General features: G+C 46.2%; 1 protein-coding gene across 1 annotated transcript; it reads left to right on the forward strand.

Moving 5' to 3' along the window:
* The first annotated feature begins 1,121 nt into the window (after positions 1 to 1,121).
* Positions 1,122 to 17,945, forward strand: si:dkey-225f5.4. Its single transcript, XM_034538889.1, has 9 exons — positions 1,122 to 1,299; positions 1,867 to 1,954; positions 2,178 to 2,301; positions 6,772 to 6,929; positions 7,075 to 7,217; positions 7,287 to 7,464; positions 7,580 to 7,719; positions 15,741 to 15,903; positions 16,249 to 17,945. Exons 1-9 carry the CDS (start codon positions 1,127 to 1,129, stop codon positions 16,312 to 16,314), a joined length of 1,233 nt encoding a protein of 410 aa, XP_034394780.1. The 5' UTR covers positions 1,122 to 1,126; the 3' UTR covers positions 16,315 to 17,945.
* The last annotated feature ends 263 nt before the right edge of the window (positions 17,946 to 18,208 follow it).

Raw genomic sequence — 18,208 nt, forward strand, 5'->3', positions numbered from 1 at the left:
TCCTGAACACTGACTTCCTGAACAGTGACTTCCTGAACAGTGACTTCCTGAATACCGACTTCCTGAACACTGACTTCCCGAACATTGACTTCCTGAATACCGACTTCCTGAACATTGACTTCCCGAACACTGACTTCCTGAACACTGACTTCCTGAACATTGACTTCCCGAACACTGACTTCCTGAATACCGACTTCCTGAACATTGACTTCCCGAACATTGACTTCCCGAACATTGACTTCTTTCTTGGCCACGCCCCCTGCAGCGGCCGCCTGCTCTCGTCTGGATTCCAGGCTCTAACGCACGAGCCTGAGGCCGTTTCTCTGTGTACAGACGTGTGTTCTTTTGGAGTCCGGGAGGACCCAGGACTCCGGAGTCCGGGAGGACCCAGGACTCCGGAGTCCGGGAGGACCCAGGACTCCGGAGTCCGGGAGGACCCAGGACTCTGGAACAGCAGCGAACTTGATGACGTGTCAGCTGTTCGTGCTCATGAGTTTACTCCAATTATTCATTGTAAATTAAATATGACAACCCTCCTTTTTTCGTTTTCCTTTAAAATATAATTATTTTATTTTGAATTGTGTTTAAATTTATTTATATATATATATATATATATATATATATATATATATATATATATAGTTATATTAACACATGTAATTGCAACCCTCAGTTAGAGGGTTTAACTAATAATAATAAATAATAATAAACTCTTTGTGCTCTAAACCTTAATGATATCTCATGTGTAACCGCTCCGGAGACATCAGAGCCAGCGGATCGTTTAAAGTCCTGCCGACATCAGGCTGTTCTCGGCGGCCTCACTGAGCGCTGACCGCCCGGTGCTGCAGGCTCACCGGGCCGAGAGCCGGACCTCAACTCTCCGAAACCGGCGGAGGATATTTTTTATCGGTTGAATCTCGACAAACCGACAACAGACTTCATGATTAAACTAATAACTTCTCGCCTGAAAACTTCCTAAAATTACATTCCGTGACTCAACAGTATTTAGAAAAAGTCAACAAGTACGGACAAGAACGCATATTGAGAAACGGACCCTATTTGTGTTACTGTGAATGACCACATTCTCAATAAAGAGTTTTCAAAAGGAATTCCTGATTGGTTCAACATGCTGCGTCTGAACAGGCCAATCAGATCGCTTGACGTCACCATCAACAGGCCAATCAGATCGCCTAACGTCCCCATCAACAGGCCAATCAGATCGCTTGACGTCACCATCAACAGGCTAATCAGATCGTGGTGCCACGGGTATTTGAAAACAGAAATGGCTGAAGCGCGAGCGTAAGTCTCTAACGTTTAATAAACATTAAACCCTGTGTTTCAAACGTTTCAACATGCTTCAGATAAAATGTTTAACATGTCATTTAACTTCCACGTTGTGTTTTAATGTTTAGAAGTTTGCAACTAAAGCGGCTGCGTCAGTTAGCTAGCAGAAGCTAACGGCTGCTAATGAGTATATTAAGAGTACTAGCGTACATGAAGAGTACTAACATCTACCTCTGAGATGTGGTACAATAAAGAGTACTACATGTACCTCTGAGATGTGGTACAATAAAGAGTACTACATGTACCTCTGAGATGTGGTACAATAAAGAGTACTAACATCTACCTTTGAGATGTGGTACAATAAAGAGTACTAACATCTACCTCTGAGATGTGGTACAATAAAGAGTACTAACATCTACCTCTGAGATGTGGTACAATAAAGGGTACTACATGTACCTCTGAGATAATATAGAGTATTACATGTACCTCTGAGATGTAGTACAGTAAAGAGTAGTGGAGAAGTACCATGACCTGCCTCCAAGTACCAGTAGCTAAGTACATGTACCTGTGCTCTGTGTCCAGGGTCCTGCAGTGCTGTGATCCGGTTCTCTTGGGTTCCTGCAGAGACTCAGAACCGCCTGAAGCAGCTAGGATGGTTCTCCACCTGACGGTCTGTTGTACCTTTTATCTGGACAAGTAGTAATGTCACAGTGTGCAAATACTCTGTGTCTTACAAAAGTTACCATCAAAATATACTTAAAGCACTAAAAGTACTCATAATGCAGAATAAAACACATAATAGTGTGTGTATATGTATGTATCAATGTGTTCATACAGCCACATGATCAATAACGATGGATCTCCACTGATCAGCCACATGTTTGTGTCTGTAGGACAGCAGACGGGTCCAGAAGGTTCTGGGTCGTCAGCTGTTTGTTCTGGACTCCATGATGTCGCTGCTGGAGGGGCTGGAGTCTGCCCAGCAACTGATGACACAACCCTGCCCCCCCCAGCCTGGTAAACACAGTACCCAGAGAACACACAGTACCCAGAGAACACACAGTACCCATAGAACACACAGTACCCATAGAACACACAGTACTCAGAGAACACACAGTACCCAGAGAACACAGTACCCAGAGAACACACAGTACCCATAGAACACACAGTACTCAGAGAACACACAGTACCCAGAGAACACACAGTACCCATAGAACACACAGTACCCATAGAACACACAGTACCCATAGAACACACAGTACTCAGAGAACACACAGTACCCAGAGAACACAGTACCCAGAGAACACACAGTACCCAGAGAACACACAGTACCCAGAGAACACAGTACCCAGAGAACACACAGTACCCAGAGAACACACAGTACCCAGAGAACACACAGTACCCAGAGAACACACAGTACCCAGAGAACACACAGTACCCAGAGAACACAGTACCCAGAGAACACACAGTACCCAGAGAACACACAGTACTCAGAGAACACACAGTACTCAGAGAACACACAGTACTCAGAGAACACACAGTACCCATAGAACACAGTACCCAGAGAACACAGTACCCAGAGAACACACAGTACCCAGAGAACACACAGTACCCAGAGAACACACAGTACCCAGAGAACACACAGTACTCAGAGAACACACAGTACCCATAGAACACACAGTACCCAGAGAACACACAGTACCCAGAGAACACACAGTACTCAGAGAACACACAGTACCCATAGAACACACAGTACCCAGAGAACACACAGTACCCAGAGAACACACAGTACCCAGAGAACACACAGTACTCAGAGAACACACAGTACCCATAGAACACAGTACCCATAGAACACAGTACCCAGAGAACACAGTACCCAGAGAACACAGTACCCATGGAACACACAGTACCCATAGAACACACAGTACTCAGAGAACACACAGTACCCAGAGAACACAGTACCCATAGAACACATAGTACTCAGAGAACACACAGTACTCAGAGAACACACAGTACCCAGAGAACACAGTACCCAGAGAACACATAGTACTCAGAGAACACAGTACCCATAGAACACACAGTACTCAGAGAACACACAGTACCCAGAGAACACACAGTACCCATAGAACACACAGTACCCATAGAACACACAGTACTCAGAGAACACACAGTACCCAGAGAACACAGTACCCAGAGAACACACAGTACCCAGAGAACACACAGTACCCAGAGAACACACAGTACCCAGAGAACACAGTACCCAGAGAACACACAGTACCCAGAGAACACACAGTACCCAGAGAACACACAGTACCCAGAGAACACACAGTACCCAGAGAACACACAGTACCCAGAGAACACACAGTACCCAGAGAACACAGTACCCAGAGAACACACAGTACCCAGAGAACACACAGTACTCAGAGAACACACAGTACTCAGAGAACACACAGTACCCAGAGAACACACAGTACTCAGAGAACACACAGTACCCATAGAACACAGTACCCAGAGAACACAGTACCCAGAGAACACACAGTACCCAGAGAACACACAGTACCCAGAGAACACACAGTACCCAGAGAACACACAGTACTCAGAGAACACACAGTACTCAGAGAACACACAGTACCCATAGAACACACAGTACCCAGAGAACACACAGTACCCAGAGAACACACAGTTCTCAGAGAACACACAGTACCCATAGAACACACAGTACCCAGAGAACACACAGTACCCAGAGAACACACAGTACCCAGAGAACACACAGTACTCAGAGAACACACAGTACCCATAGAACACAGTACCCATAGAACACAGTACCCAGAGAACACAGTACCCAGAGAACACAGTACCCATGGAACACACAGTACCCATAGAACACACAGTACTCAGAGAACACACAGTACCCAGAGAACACAGTACCCATAGAACACATAGTACTCAGAGAACACACAGTACTCAGAGAACACACAGTACCCAGAGAACACAGTACCCAGAGAACACATAGTACTCAGAGAACACAGTACCCAGAGAACACACAGTACCCAGAGAACACAGTACCCATAGAACACATAGTACTCAGAGAACACACAGTACTCAGAGAACACACAGTACCCAGAGAACACACAGTACCCAGAGAACACAGTACCCATAGAACACACAGTACCCATAGAACACACAGTACTCAGAGAACACACAGTACTCATAGAACACACAGTACTCAGAGAACACACAGTACCCAGAGAACACACAGTACCCAGAGAACACAGTACCCATAGAACACAGTACCCATAGAACACACAGTACCCAGAGAACACACAGTACCCAGAGAACACACAGTACCCAGAGAACACACAGTACCCATAGAACACACAGTACTCAGAGAACACACAGTACCCAGAGAACACAGTACCCAGAGAACACACAGTACCCATAGAACACACAGTACCCAGAGAACACACAGTACCCAGAGAACACAGTACCCATAGAACACACAGTACCCAGAGAACACACAGTACCCAGAGAACACAGTACCCATAGAACACAGTACCCATAGAACACACAGTACCCAGAGAACACACAGTACCCATAGAACACACAGTACCCAGAGAACACAGTACCCATAGAACACACAGTACCCAGAGAACACACAGTACCCAGAGAACACACAGTACCCATAGAACACACAGTACCCATAGAACACACAGTACTCAGAGAACACACAGTACCCAGAGAACACAGTACCCAGAGAACACACAGTACCCAGAGAACACAGTACCCATAGAACACACAGTACCCAGAGAACACAGTACCCATAGAACACACAGTACCCAGAGAACACACAGTACCCAGAGAACACAGTACCCATAGAACACACAGTACCCAGAGAACACACAGTACCCAGAGAACACAGTACCCATAGAACACACAGTACCCAGAGAACACAGTACCCATAGAACACACAGTACCCAGAGAACACAGTACCCATAGAACACACAGTACCCAGAGAACACACAGTACCCATAGAACACACAGTACCCAGAGAACACACAGTACCCAGAGAACACAGTACCCATAGAACACAGTACCCATAGAACACACAGTACCCATAGAACACACAGTACCCAGAGAACACACAGTACCCAGAGAACACAGTACCCATAGAACACACAGTACCCATAGAACACACAGTACTCAGAGAACACACAGTACTCATAGAACACACAGTACTCAGAGAACACACAGTACCCAGAGAACACACAGTACCCAGAGAACACAGTACCCATAGAACACAGTACCCATAGAACACACAGTACCCAGAGAACACACAGTACCCAGAGAACACACAGTACCCAGAGAACACACAGTACCCATAGAACACACAGTACTCAGAGAACACACAGTACCCAGAGAACACAGTACCCAGAGAACACACAGTACCCATAGAACACACAGTACCCAGAGAACACACAGTACCCAGAGAACACAGTACCCATAGAACACACAGTACCCAGAGAACACACAGTACCCAGAGAACACAGTACCCATAGAACACAGTACCCATAGAACACACAGTACCCAGAGAACACACAGTACCCATAGAACACACAGTACCCAGAGAACACAGTACCCATAGAACACACAGTACCCAGAGAACACACAGTACCCAGAGAACACACAGTACCCATAGAACACACAGTACCCATAGAACACACAGTACTCAGAGAACACACAGTACCCAGAGAACACAGTACCCAGAGAACACACAGTACCCAGAGAACACAGTACCCATAGAACACACAGTACCCAGAGAACACAGTACCCATAGAACACACAGTACCCAGAGAACACACAGTACCCAGAGAACACAGTACCCATAGAACACACAGTACCCAGAGAACACACAGTACCCAGAGAACACAGTACCCATAGAACACACAGTACCCAGAGAACACAGTACCCATAGAACACACAGTACCCAGAGAACACAGTACCCATAGAACACACAGTACCCAGAGAACACAGTACCCATAGAACACACAGTACCCAGAGAACACACAGTACCCATAGAACACACAGTACCCAGAGAACACACAGTACCCAGAGAACACAGTACCCATAGAACACAGTACCCATAGAACACACAGTACCCATAGAACACACAGTACCCAGAGAACACAGTACCCATAGAACACACAGTACCCAGAGAACACAGTACCCATAGAACACACAGTACCCAGAGAACACACAGTACCCAGAGAACACACAGTACCCATAGAACACACAGTACCCAGAGAACACACAGTACCCATAGAACACACAGTACCCAGAGAACACACAGTACCCATAGAACACACAGTACCCAGAGAACACAGTACCCATATAACACAGTACCCAGAGAACACATATATATATATATATATATATATATATATGTGTGTGTGTGTATATATATATATAATGTAATGTGTGTGTGTGTAGGGGGCGGGGCGCGCAGCAGGTGGAAGTCTCTGAAAGGAGACAGCAGGTCGAGGACAGAGGAGATGGAGACTCTGCTCAGATCGTTGCAGGACAAAGTCCAACAAATACACAACAAAAGACACACACTCACACAGCTGATCCAACAGCTGGAGAGCAAGGTGACACACACACACACACACACACAGTTATAAATATAAACATACAGACTCTTCTCTCCTTTATTCCTCTTGTCTCCTCTGGTCTGCTCCTTGTTTCCTCTCCTTGCCTCATCTTCTCCTCTCCTGGTCCCCTTTTCTCCTTCAGAAGCAGCAGTATGAAATGCTGGAGGAGTCTCTGCAGAAGGCCCAGAATGCGTTGCAGTTATGCGACCATCAGCTAAACCAGCTGAGGGCGGAGTCAGAGGCTGCGCTCTGTCAGCTGATCAGCTGTCAGCAAATCAGAGATGAGTGAGTCACAGGTCACATGGCCGTCATTCGGTCGTTCTGATTGGTCACTAACTTGTTGTCACCTGTAAGGCTGCAGGTGTACGTCTCTTCCTTACAGGACGTCATGCAGATCAACCTGCTGTCATTCAGCCAATCAGAGCTGTGTCTGGAGCTCAGGCCACGCCCCTCTATAGATATGTTGTCTAATGAGCCGGAACTACTGAAGTTGTCGGTCACCTGGAGCCACGGCGACCGCTTCACACTGCAGGTCACTTCCTCATTCACTCATCCGCCTGTCTGCTGATTGGTTGGCCATTCTTAAAGCGACAGTGTGTCTTTGGTGATTGGTTGGTCCTTCTTAAAGTGACAGGGTATCTTTGCAGGTGAGGAAGGGCCCTGCTGGTTTGGTGGAGGACGGCCTGTCGGGCCGGCGGTCTGAACTGAGCGCTGCCTTGCTGGAGGTGATGCAGCGTTACCTGGGTCAGTTCCAGCTGCTTTCTGAGATCCAGAGACTGAGATATAGGTAAAAGGCTGCATTCTCTCTCCTGACCACCAGGGGGCGACTCCTCTGGTTGTATAGAAGTCTATGCTTCATGTGCTAAAGCTGCATTCTCTCTCCTGACCACCAGGGGGCGACTCCTCTGGTTGTATAGAAGTCTATGCTTCATGTGTTAAAGCTGCATTCTCTCTCCTGACCACCAGGGGGCGACTCCTCTGGTTGTATAGAAGTCTATGCTTCATGTGTTAAAGCTGCATTCTCTCTCCTGACCACCAGGGGGCGACTCCTCTGGTTGTATAGAAGTCTATATAAATAACTCTACTTTTATTACATTTATTCCCTCAGTAAACATTGTAAACATTAGTTTATGGTCTCAATCTCTTATGGTCATTAAGAGTCAAACAGACCATAAAGCAGGGGAAGCTTTAGGAGCGGGGCTATAAGGTGATGGACAGGTCTCTACGTCACTCCTCCTCAGTCCACATATGGTCACTTCCTGTTCACTGGTTGATAAAAAAACAAAATGCCGATGGAGAACGCAGAACTAGAGGCTTCTGAATCTCTGGCCGTTTCTCAATATGCGTTCTTGTCTGTAGTAGGGTACGTGTGTACCTGTGTACTTGTGTCCTAGGGTACTTGTGTACTTGTGTACTAGGGTACCTGTGTACTAGGGTACGTGTGTACTAGGGTACCGGTGTCCTAGGGTACGTTGGTACTTGTGTCCTTGTGTACCTGTGTACTTGTGCATCACTTCCGGTTGCTAGCTTAGCAGCTCGCGATGTTTTCTTCTCCCCCTCCCGCTCCCTCTTGCTCAGAGTGTCTCATGTAGAGCTATTCCTCTGCCTCCCTAAATGATAACGGTACATGCAACAAGTGTAGTTCATTGGCTGGTTGGAGGCAGTTCTAAGTGGGTTAGATGCACGGCTCCGCACCATCGAAGCTCAGACGGTTACGCTAGTTAGCCCGCCTCCCCCCATAGCCGGTGCGGAGCCTTTAGCATTAGCCTCTGTTAGCTGTCCCCCGGCAGCCCCCGAGCAGCCGGATGGCTGGGTGACTGTTCCAAGGGGTTTTAAGTCTAAACAGAAGCCCACTGAGCACTGCCAACCTCTTCACGTTTCAAACCAGTTTTCCTCACTCAGCGACACACCCGCTGAGAAACCCACTATGGTTATAGGTAGCTCCATAGTCAGAAACGTGAAGATAGGGAAGCCAGGGATCAAAGTCAGATGCATCCCGGGGGCCAGAGCGGGCGACATTGAATCTTGTTTAAAACTGCTGGCTAAAGATGAGCGTAGTTACAGTAAGATTATAATACACGCCGGCGGTAATGACTCCCGACTGCGGCGGTCGGAGGTCACTAAAATTAATGTGGAATCGGTGTGTACTTATGCCAAGACAATGTCGGACACCGTAGTTTTCTCTGGCCCTCTCCCCAATCTGATCAATGATGACATGTATAGCCGCATGTCGTCATTCAACTGCTGGTTGTCCAGGTGGTGCCCAGCAAACAATGTGGGCTACATAGATAACTAGAGGACTTTCTGGGGAAAGCCTGATCTGATGAGTCCAGACGGCATTCATCCCACTTGGGATGGAGCGCGTCTCATTTCTGTGAACATGGCCAAGTTGATTAACGGACTTAATCCATGACCCAGAGTTCAGATCAGGAAGCAGAAGCAGAGTTGTAGTCTTCCACCCTTCTCTGCACTTCCATTGGAGCAGTTACCCACCCTTAACCTTAACTCTATAGAGACTGTGTCTGTCCCACGGCCACTTAAATTAATTAAATCAAAAGTAACCAGAAGAGGAGTCATACTAAATAACCTCATACAGGTTAACATCACTACTGCAAAAGTGCAACAAAACAGGATAATTAAATGTGGACTCCTAAATATTAGATCTCTGTCATCTAAAGCTGTATTAGTAAATGATTTAATATCAGACAATCACATTGATTTATTGTGTCTTACTGAAACCTGGCTGAGCCATGAAGAATATGTCAGCCTAAATGAATCAACTCCTCCAAGTCATATTAATACTCACATTCCTCGAGGCACCGGCCGAGGAGGTGGAGTAGCAGCGATCTTTGACTCAAGCCTATTATAAACTCATTTGAAAGCCTTGTTCTTAGTCTTTCACATCCAACCTGGAAAACATTACAGCCAATTATATTTGTTATACTGTACCGGCCACCAGGTCCATATTCAGAATTTATATCTGAATTTTCAGAGTGTTTATCAAGTTTAGTCCTTAAAACTGATAAGGTGATTATTGTAGGAGATATTAATATTCATGTGGATATTGATAATGATTGCCTTAGTACTGCATTTATCTCATTGTTGGACTCGATTGGCTTCTGTCAGAGTACAGAAACCCACTCACTGCTTTGGCCACACCCTCGACCTTGTTCTAACATATGGCATTGACATTGAGCATTTGGAGGTCTTCCCACAGAACCCTCTTCTGTCAGACCATTACCTCATAACTTTTGAGTTTATACTCCCGGAGTGTACACCGTTAGTCAAAAGTTTCTACACCAGATGTCTAACTGACAGTGCTGTAGCTACATTTAAAAAAGCGATTCCTTCTGCATTTGATTCAATACCACGTCTCAATGTGACGGAGGACTCCTGTGCTAACTTTAGTCCGTCCCAGATTGATCATCTTGTCGATAGTGCTACAGGCTCACTGAGAATGACACTAGACTTGATAGCCCCTCTGAAGAAGAAGACAGTGAGGCAAAGGAGGTTTGCTCCCTGGTAGAACCCTCAGACCCGCGACCTAAAGCAAACTTCACCAAAGCGTTCCACCAATCTGGAAGAATCACTCTTAGTTTGGAGAGACAGTCTTAAAACATATAAAAAGGCTCTCCGCAATGCCAGAACAGCCTATTACTCATCAGTAATAGAGAAAAATAAGAACAACCCCAGGGTTCTCTTTATCACTGTAGCCAGGCTGACAGAGAGTCACAGCTCTGTGGAGCCGTGTATTCCTATAGACCTCAGTAGTAATGACTTCATGAACTTCATCAATGAAAAGATTTGAACTATTAGAGGCAAGATTGATGCTCTCTTGCCCTCAACTACTGCCGATCTGTCCTCAAGTGGCGTTGCCTTGGAAACGGCTATATGCCCTGGTGTATATTTGGATAGCTTTTCTCCCATTAACCTAGACCAATTGTCCTCAACGGTTTCTACTTCTAAACCGTCTACCTGTCTCTTGGACCCCATCCCAACAAGGCTGATTCAAGACGTGTTGCCTTTAATCCTCCTAATGCATCAGATAAAGGGCTCATCTCTGTACTGGTCTTGTTAGATCTTAGTGCTGATATAGGACTCATCTCCGTACTGGTCTTGTTAGACCTTAGTGCTGATAAAGGACTCATCTCTGTACTGGTATTATTAGACCTTAGTGCTGATAAAGGACTCATCTCTGTACTGGTCTTGTTAGACCTTAGTGCTGATAAAGGACTCATCTCTGTACTGGTCTTGTTAGACCTTAGTGCTGATAAAGGACTCATCTCTGTACTGGTCTTGTTAGACCTTAGTGCTGATAAAGGACTCATCTCCGTACTGGTATTATTAGATCTTAGTGCTGATAAAGGACTCATCTCTGTACTGGTATTATTAGACCTTAGTGCTGATAAAGGACTCATCTCCGTACTGGTATTATCAGATCTTAGTGCTGATAAAGGACTCATCTCTGTACTGGTCTTGTTAGACCTTAGTGCTGATAAAGGACTCATCTCTGTACTGGTATTATTAGATCTTAGTGCTGATAAAGGACTCATCTCTGTACTGGTCTTGTTAGACCTTAGTGCTGATAAAGGACTCATCTCCGTACTGGTATTATTAGATCTTAGTGCTGATAAAGGACTCATCTCTGTACTGGTCTTGTTAGACCTTAGTGCTGATAAAGGACTCACCTCTGTACTGGTATTATTAGATCTTAGTGCTGATAAAGGACTCACCTCTGTACTGGTATTATTAGACCTTAGTGCTGATAAAGGACTCACCTCTGTACTGGTATTATTAGATCTTAGTGCTGATAAAGGACTCACCTCTGTACTGGTATTATTAGATCTTAGTGCTGATAAAGGACTCATCTCTGTACTGGTCTTGTTAGACCTTAGTGCTGATAAAGGACTCACCTCTGTACTGGTATTATTAGATCTTAGTGCTGATAAAGGACTCATCTCTGTACTGGTCTTGTTAGACCTTAGTGCTGATAAAGGACTCATCTCTGTACTGGTCTTGTTAGACCTTAGTGCTGATAAAGGACTCATCTCTGTACTGGTCTTGTTAGACCTTAGTGCTGATAAAGGACTCATCTCTGTACTGGTCTTGTTAGACCTTAGTGCTGATAATGGACTCATCTCTGTACTGGTCTTGTTAGACCTTAGTGCTGATAAAGGACTCATCTCTGTACTGGTATTATTAGACCTTAGTGCTGATAAAGGACTCATCTCCGTACTGGTCTTGTTAGACCTTAGTGCTGCGTTCAACACCATTGATCATGACATCCTATTACAGAGACTGGATCAGTTGATTGGCATTTCAGGTACCGCACTAAGTTGGTTTAAATCCTATTTATCAGATCGATCTCAGTTTGTATTTGTAAACGATGAAGCCTCAATGACCACCAACGTTAATCACGGAGTTCCACAAGGTTCTGTGCTTGGACCAATTTTATTTACCTTATATATGCTTCCTTTGGGCAATATTATCAGGAAACACTGCATAAACTTTCATTGCTATGCAGACGATACTCAATTATATCTATCGATCAAACCAGAGGAGACCAACCAGATCGCTAAAATTCAAGAATGTCTTAAAGACATAAAAACATGGATGACCTGCAACTTCCTGATGTTAAACTCAGACAAAACTGAAGTTATTTTACTGGCCCTGAACACCTCAGAGATCAATTATCTGGTGATGTGGTTTCTGTAGACGGCATTGCCCTGGCATCCAACACCACTGTAAAGAATATCTAGTTATCTTTGACCGAGACTTGTCCTTTAACTCCACGTTAAGCAAATCTCAAGGATTGCATTTTTTCATCTACGTAACATTTAAAAAATCAGGCACATCTTGTCTCAAAAAGATGCAGAAAAGCTGGTTCACGCGTTTGTTACTTCCAGACTAGATTACTGCAACTCCTTATTATCAGGCTGCTCTAATAAGTCTCTTAAGTCCCTCCAGTTGATCCAGAATGCTGCAGCTCGTGTACTCACAAAAACTAAGAAAAGAGATCACATGACTCCTGTATTAGCTGCTCTGCACTGGCTCCCTGTAAAATCAAGAATCACATTTAAAATTCTTCTCCTCACCTACAAAGCCTTGATTGGTGATGCACCATCATATCTTAAGGAGCTTGTAGTACCATATTGCCCCACTAGAGAGCTGATCACTAAATGCGGGGCTACTTGTGGTTCCTAGAGTCCTAAAAAGTAGGATGGGAGCCAGAGCCTTCAGTTATCAAGCTCCTCTTTTATGGAACCAGCTTCCACTTTCAGTCCAGGAGGCAGACACAGTCACCTCATTCAAGAATAGACTTAAGACTTTCCTCTTTGATAGCCCTTATAGTTAGGGCTGAATCAGGTTTGCCCTGGTCCAGCCCCTTGATATGCTGCTATAGGCTTATAGGCTGCTGGGGGATGTTTTAGGATACACTGAACCCCTATCTCATCTTCTCTCTCTCCTTATGGATGAATTTACATCTCTCCATTGCACCTTATTAACTCTGCTTCCTCCCCGGAGTCGTTGTGACTTCACGTCTCAGAGGGTCCATTGGACCTGGAGGTGTCTGATGCTGGTGAGCCGGCCTCCCATTGGCCCTGCTGATGCCCCGCCCCCCCTCCTCTCTACCTCCTTCTGTTTCATGGATTGGAGTTCCATTCATACATTGTCATATTCATGTAATGTGTTTATGTAACTCTGTAACTCTGTTCATCTGGTCACATGACATCTATTCATCTGTCCATCCGGGGAGAGGGATCCTCCTCTGTTGCTCTCCTGAAGGTTTCTTCCCTTTTTTCCCTGTCAAAGGTTATTTTTGGGGAGTTTTTCCTGATCCGATGTGAGGTCAAAGGTCAGGGATGTCGTATGTGTACAGATTGTAAAGCCCTCTGAGGGGAGTTTGTGATTTGTGATATTGGGCTGTACAAAATAAACTGAATTGAATTGAATTGAATTGACAATGAATAGGGTACATGTGTATTAGGGTATGTGTGTATTAGGGTATGTGTGTACTAGGGTACCTGTGTACTAGGGTACGTGTGTACTAGGGTACCTGTTTACTAGGGTACGTGTGTACTAGGGTACCTGTGTACTAGGGTATGTGTGTACTAGGTTACCTGTTTACTAGGGTACGTGTGTACTAGGGTACCTGTGTACTAGGGTATGTGTGTACTAGGTTACCTGTTTACTAGGGTACCTGTTTACTAGGGTACGTGTGTACTAGGGTACCTGTTTACTAGGGTACGTGTGTACTAGGGTACCTGTGTACTAGGGTACGTGTGTACTAGGTTACCTGTTTACTAGGTTACCTGTTTACTAGGGTACGTGTGTACTAGGTTACCTGTTTACTAGGGTACGTGTGTACTAGGGTACCTGTTTACTAGGGTACGTGTGTACTAGGGTACCTGTGTACTAGGGTACGTGTGTACTAGGTTACCTGTTTACTAGGTTACCTGTGTACTAGGGTACGTGTGTACTAGGGTACCTGTTTACTAGGGTACGTGTGTACTAGGGTACCTGTTTACTAGGGTACGTGTGTACTAGGGTACCTGTTTACTAGGGTACGTGTGTACTAGGGTACCTGTGTACTAGGGTACGTGTGTACTAGGGTACCTGTTTACTAGGGTACCTGTGTACTAGGGTACGTGTGTACTAGGGTACCTGTTTACTAGGGTACGTGTGTACTAGGGTACCTGTGTACTAGGGTACGTGTGTACTAGGGTACCTGTTTACTAGGGTACGTGTGTACTAGGGTACCTGTGTACTAGGGTACGTGTGTACTAGGGTACCTGTTTACTAGGGTACGTGTGTACTAGGGTATCTGTGTACTAGGGTACGTGTGTACTAGGGTACGTGTGTACTAGGGTACCTGTTTACTAGGGTACGTGTGTACTAGGGTACCTGTGTACTAGGGTACGTGTGTACTAGGTTACCTGTGTACTAGGGTACCTGTGTACTAGGGTACCTGTTTACTAGGGTACGTGTGTACTAGGGTACCTGTGTACTAGGGTACGTGTGTACTAGGGTACGTGTGTACTAGGGTACCTGTTTACTAGGGTACCTGTGTACTAGGGTACGTGTGTACTAGGGTACGTGTGTACTAGGGTTCCTGTTTACTAGGGTACCTGTTTACTAGGGTACCTGTGTACTAGGGTACGTGTGTACTAGGGTACGTGTGTACTAGGGTTCCTGTTTACTAGGGTACGTGTGTACTAGGGTACCTGTTTACTTGGGTACGTGTGTACTAGGGTACCTGTGTACTAGGGTACGTGTGTACTAGGTTACCTGTGTACTAGGGTACCTGTGTACTAGGGTACCTGTTTACTTGGGTACGTGTGTACTAGGGTACCTGTGTACTAGGGTACGTGTGTACTAGGTTACCTGTGTACTAGGGTACCTGTGTACTAGGGTACCTGTTTACTTGGGTACGTGTGTACTAGGGTACGTGTGTACTAGGGTTCCTGTTTACTAGGGTACGTGTGTACTAGGGTACCTGTTTACTTGGGTACGTGTGTACTAGGGTACCTGTGTACTAGGGTACGTGTGTACTAGGTTACCTGTGTACTAGGGTACCTGTGTACCTGTGTCCTAGGGTACCTGTGTGCGTCATCAGTCGCAGCCCAGGTACTCTTCCAATTCAAAAGTCTGCATCTCGCCAAGCTCGGTCAAAATGCCAGGATGTGACTTATGTGTTCTTGGGACAGCCAATATCCCAGAATGCATTTGCCACCAGCGGATGAGAAAACAGAACACAGAAAGTTGTTCTTCATCTCTTGTTGACCTCTGACCCCCGTGTCTCCTCAGCTTCGCCATCGACTGGCGTCCGGCTCAGCGGCGCCTCGTCTTCCTGAAGTCGGCTCTGCTGGTCTTCACCCTGCAGGTGGAGGACGGTTACCCGAGCGCCGGCCCAGCCCGGCTGCTGTCGGCGCTCAGAGATGGACGACCTCTGGACACATCTGGGCTGAAGGTAAAGAACCCACCTTGGAGTACCACAGTGTACAAGTATCAAGGAATACCGAAAGTCCTGCAGAATAATGAGGATTCATGTCAAATTAAAACAATTAATTACCAGTAGTACTGATAATAGTACCTCATGTATGTGTGTATTTATATATTTATATATATATATGTGTGTGTATATATATATATATATATATATATATATATATATATATGTATACATACATATATATGTATACATATATATTTATATATGTATACACATATATGTATATATATATATGTACGTACATACACATATATGTGAATGAATGATTTTATAGTGACTCATAAACATGTCTGTCTCTCTCAGCCTCTCAGATCTGATCCCAGTCTCACTGACTGGTTGGTGTTCCTCAGCAGCAGCCCTCTGGAGTGAAAGACTGCCCCTCTGGAGTGAAAGACTGCCCCTCTGGAGTGAAAGACTGCCCCTCTGGTGTGACAGACTGCCCCTCTGGTGTGACAGACTGCCCTCTGGTGTGACAGACTGCTCCTCTGTGACAGACTGCCCCTCTGGTGTGATAGACTGCTCCTCTGGTGTGACAGACTGCCCCTCTGGTGTGACAGACTGCCCCTCTGGTGTGACAGACTGCCCCTCTGGTGTGACAGACTGCCCCTCTGGAGTGAAAGACTGCCCCTCTGGTGTGACAGACTGCCCCTCTGGTGTGACAGACTGCTCCTCTGTGACAGACTGCCCCTCTGGTGTGACAGACTGCTCCTCTGTGACAGACTGCCCCTCTGCTGTGACAGACTGCTCCTCTGTGACAGACTGCCCCTCTGGTGTGATAGACTGCCCCTCTGGTGTGACAGACTGCCCCTCTGGTGTGACAGACTGCTCCTCTGTGACAGACTGCCCCTCTGGTGTGACAGGCTGCCCCTCTGGTGTGATAGACTGCCCCTCTGGTGTGACAGACTGCTCCTCTGTGACAGACTACCCCTCTGGTGTGACAGGCTGCCCCTCTGGTGTGACAGACTGCTCCTCTGTGACAGACTGCCCCTCTGGTGTGACAGACTGCCTCTCTGGTGTGACAGACTGCTCCTCTGTGACAGACTGCCCCTCTGGTGTGATAGACTGCCCCTCTGGTGTGACAGACTGCTCCTCTGTGACAGACTGCTCCTCTGTGACAGACTGCTCCTCTGGTGTGAGAGACTGCCCCTCTGGTGTGATAGACTGCCCCTCTGGTGTGACAGACTGCTCCTCTGTGACAGACTGCCCCTCTGTGACAGACTGCTCCTCTGTGACAGACTGCTCCTCTGTGACAGACTGCCCCTCTGTGACAGACTGCTCCTCTGTGACAGACTGCCCCTCTGGTGTGACAGACTGCTCCTCTGGTGTGACAGACTGCTCCTCTGGAGTGACAGACTGCCCCTCTGGTGTGAGAGACTGCCCCTCTGGTGTGATAGACTTCCCCTCTGGTGTGACAGACTGCCCCTCTGGTGTGACAGACTTCCCCTCTGGAGTGACAGACTTCCCCTCTGGTGTGACAGACTGCTCCTCTGTGACAGACTGCCCCTCTGTGACAGACTGCTCCTCTGTGACAGACTGCCCCTCTGGTGTGATAGACTGCCCCTCTGGTGTGATAGACTTCCCCTCTGGTGTGACAGACTTCCCCTCTGGTGTGACAGACTTCCCCTCTGGAGTGACAGACTTCCCCTCTGGTGTGACAGACTGCTCCTCTGTGACAGACTGCCCCTCTGTGACAGACTGCTCCTCTGTGACAGACTGCTCCTCTGTGATAGACTCCCCCTCTGGAGTAACAGACTTCCCCTCTGGTGTGACAGACTGCTCCTCTGTGACAGACTGCCCCTCTGTGACAGACTGCTCCTCTGTGACAGACTGCTCCTCTGTGATAGACTCCCCCTCTGGAGTGACAGACTCCCCCTCTGGTGTGACAGACTCCCCCTCTGGTGTGACAGACTGCCCCTCTGGTGTGACAGACTGCTCCTCTTCTCATTTTCTCATCACGTGAACTTTTTGTTTTTACAAAATAAATGTTTTACACCTAGAAAGAACTGTGAATTCTTATATTGAGGCTTTTATTTTGTAAAGCCGTGGTCAGCAGGAGTCACTGTTTCCTGTCTGAAGATTCCAGCTGCAACAATAATCATAAGACAATATTATAGATGATTTTTTACTTTGTGTAAAACAAATATACTTAAATAAAAACCGATCATTTCCTCAGTGACCAAATATATATTTAATGAATAACTAAAGGGAACAGGTTATGTTCAAACAACACACTTGTTTGTCAATTGATACAAATTGAAATAAA

Source organism: Cyclopterus lumpus, chromosome 8 (assembly GCF_009769545.1).
Source record: "Cyclopterus lumpus isolate fCycLum1 chromosome 8, fCycLum1.pri, whole genome shotgun sequence".
Classification (NCBI taxonomy): domain Eukaryota; kingdom Metazoa; phylum Chordata; class Actinopteri; order Perciformes; family Cyclopteridae; genus Cyclopterus; species Cyclopterus lumpus.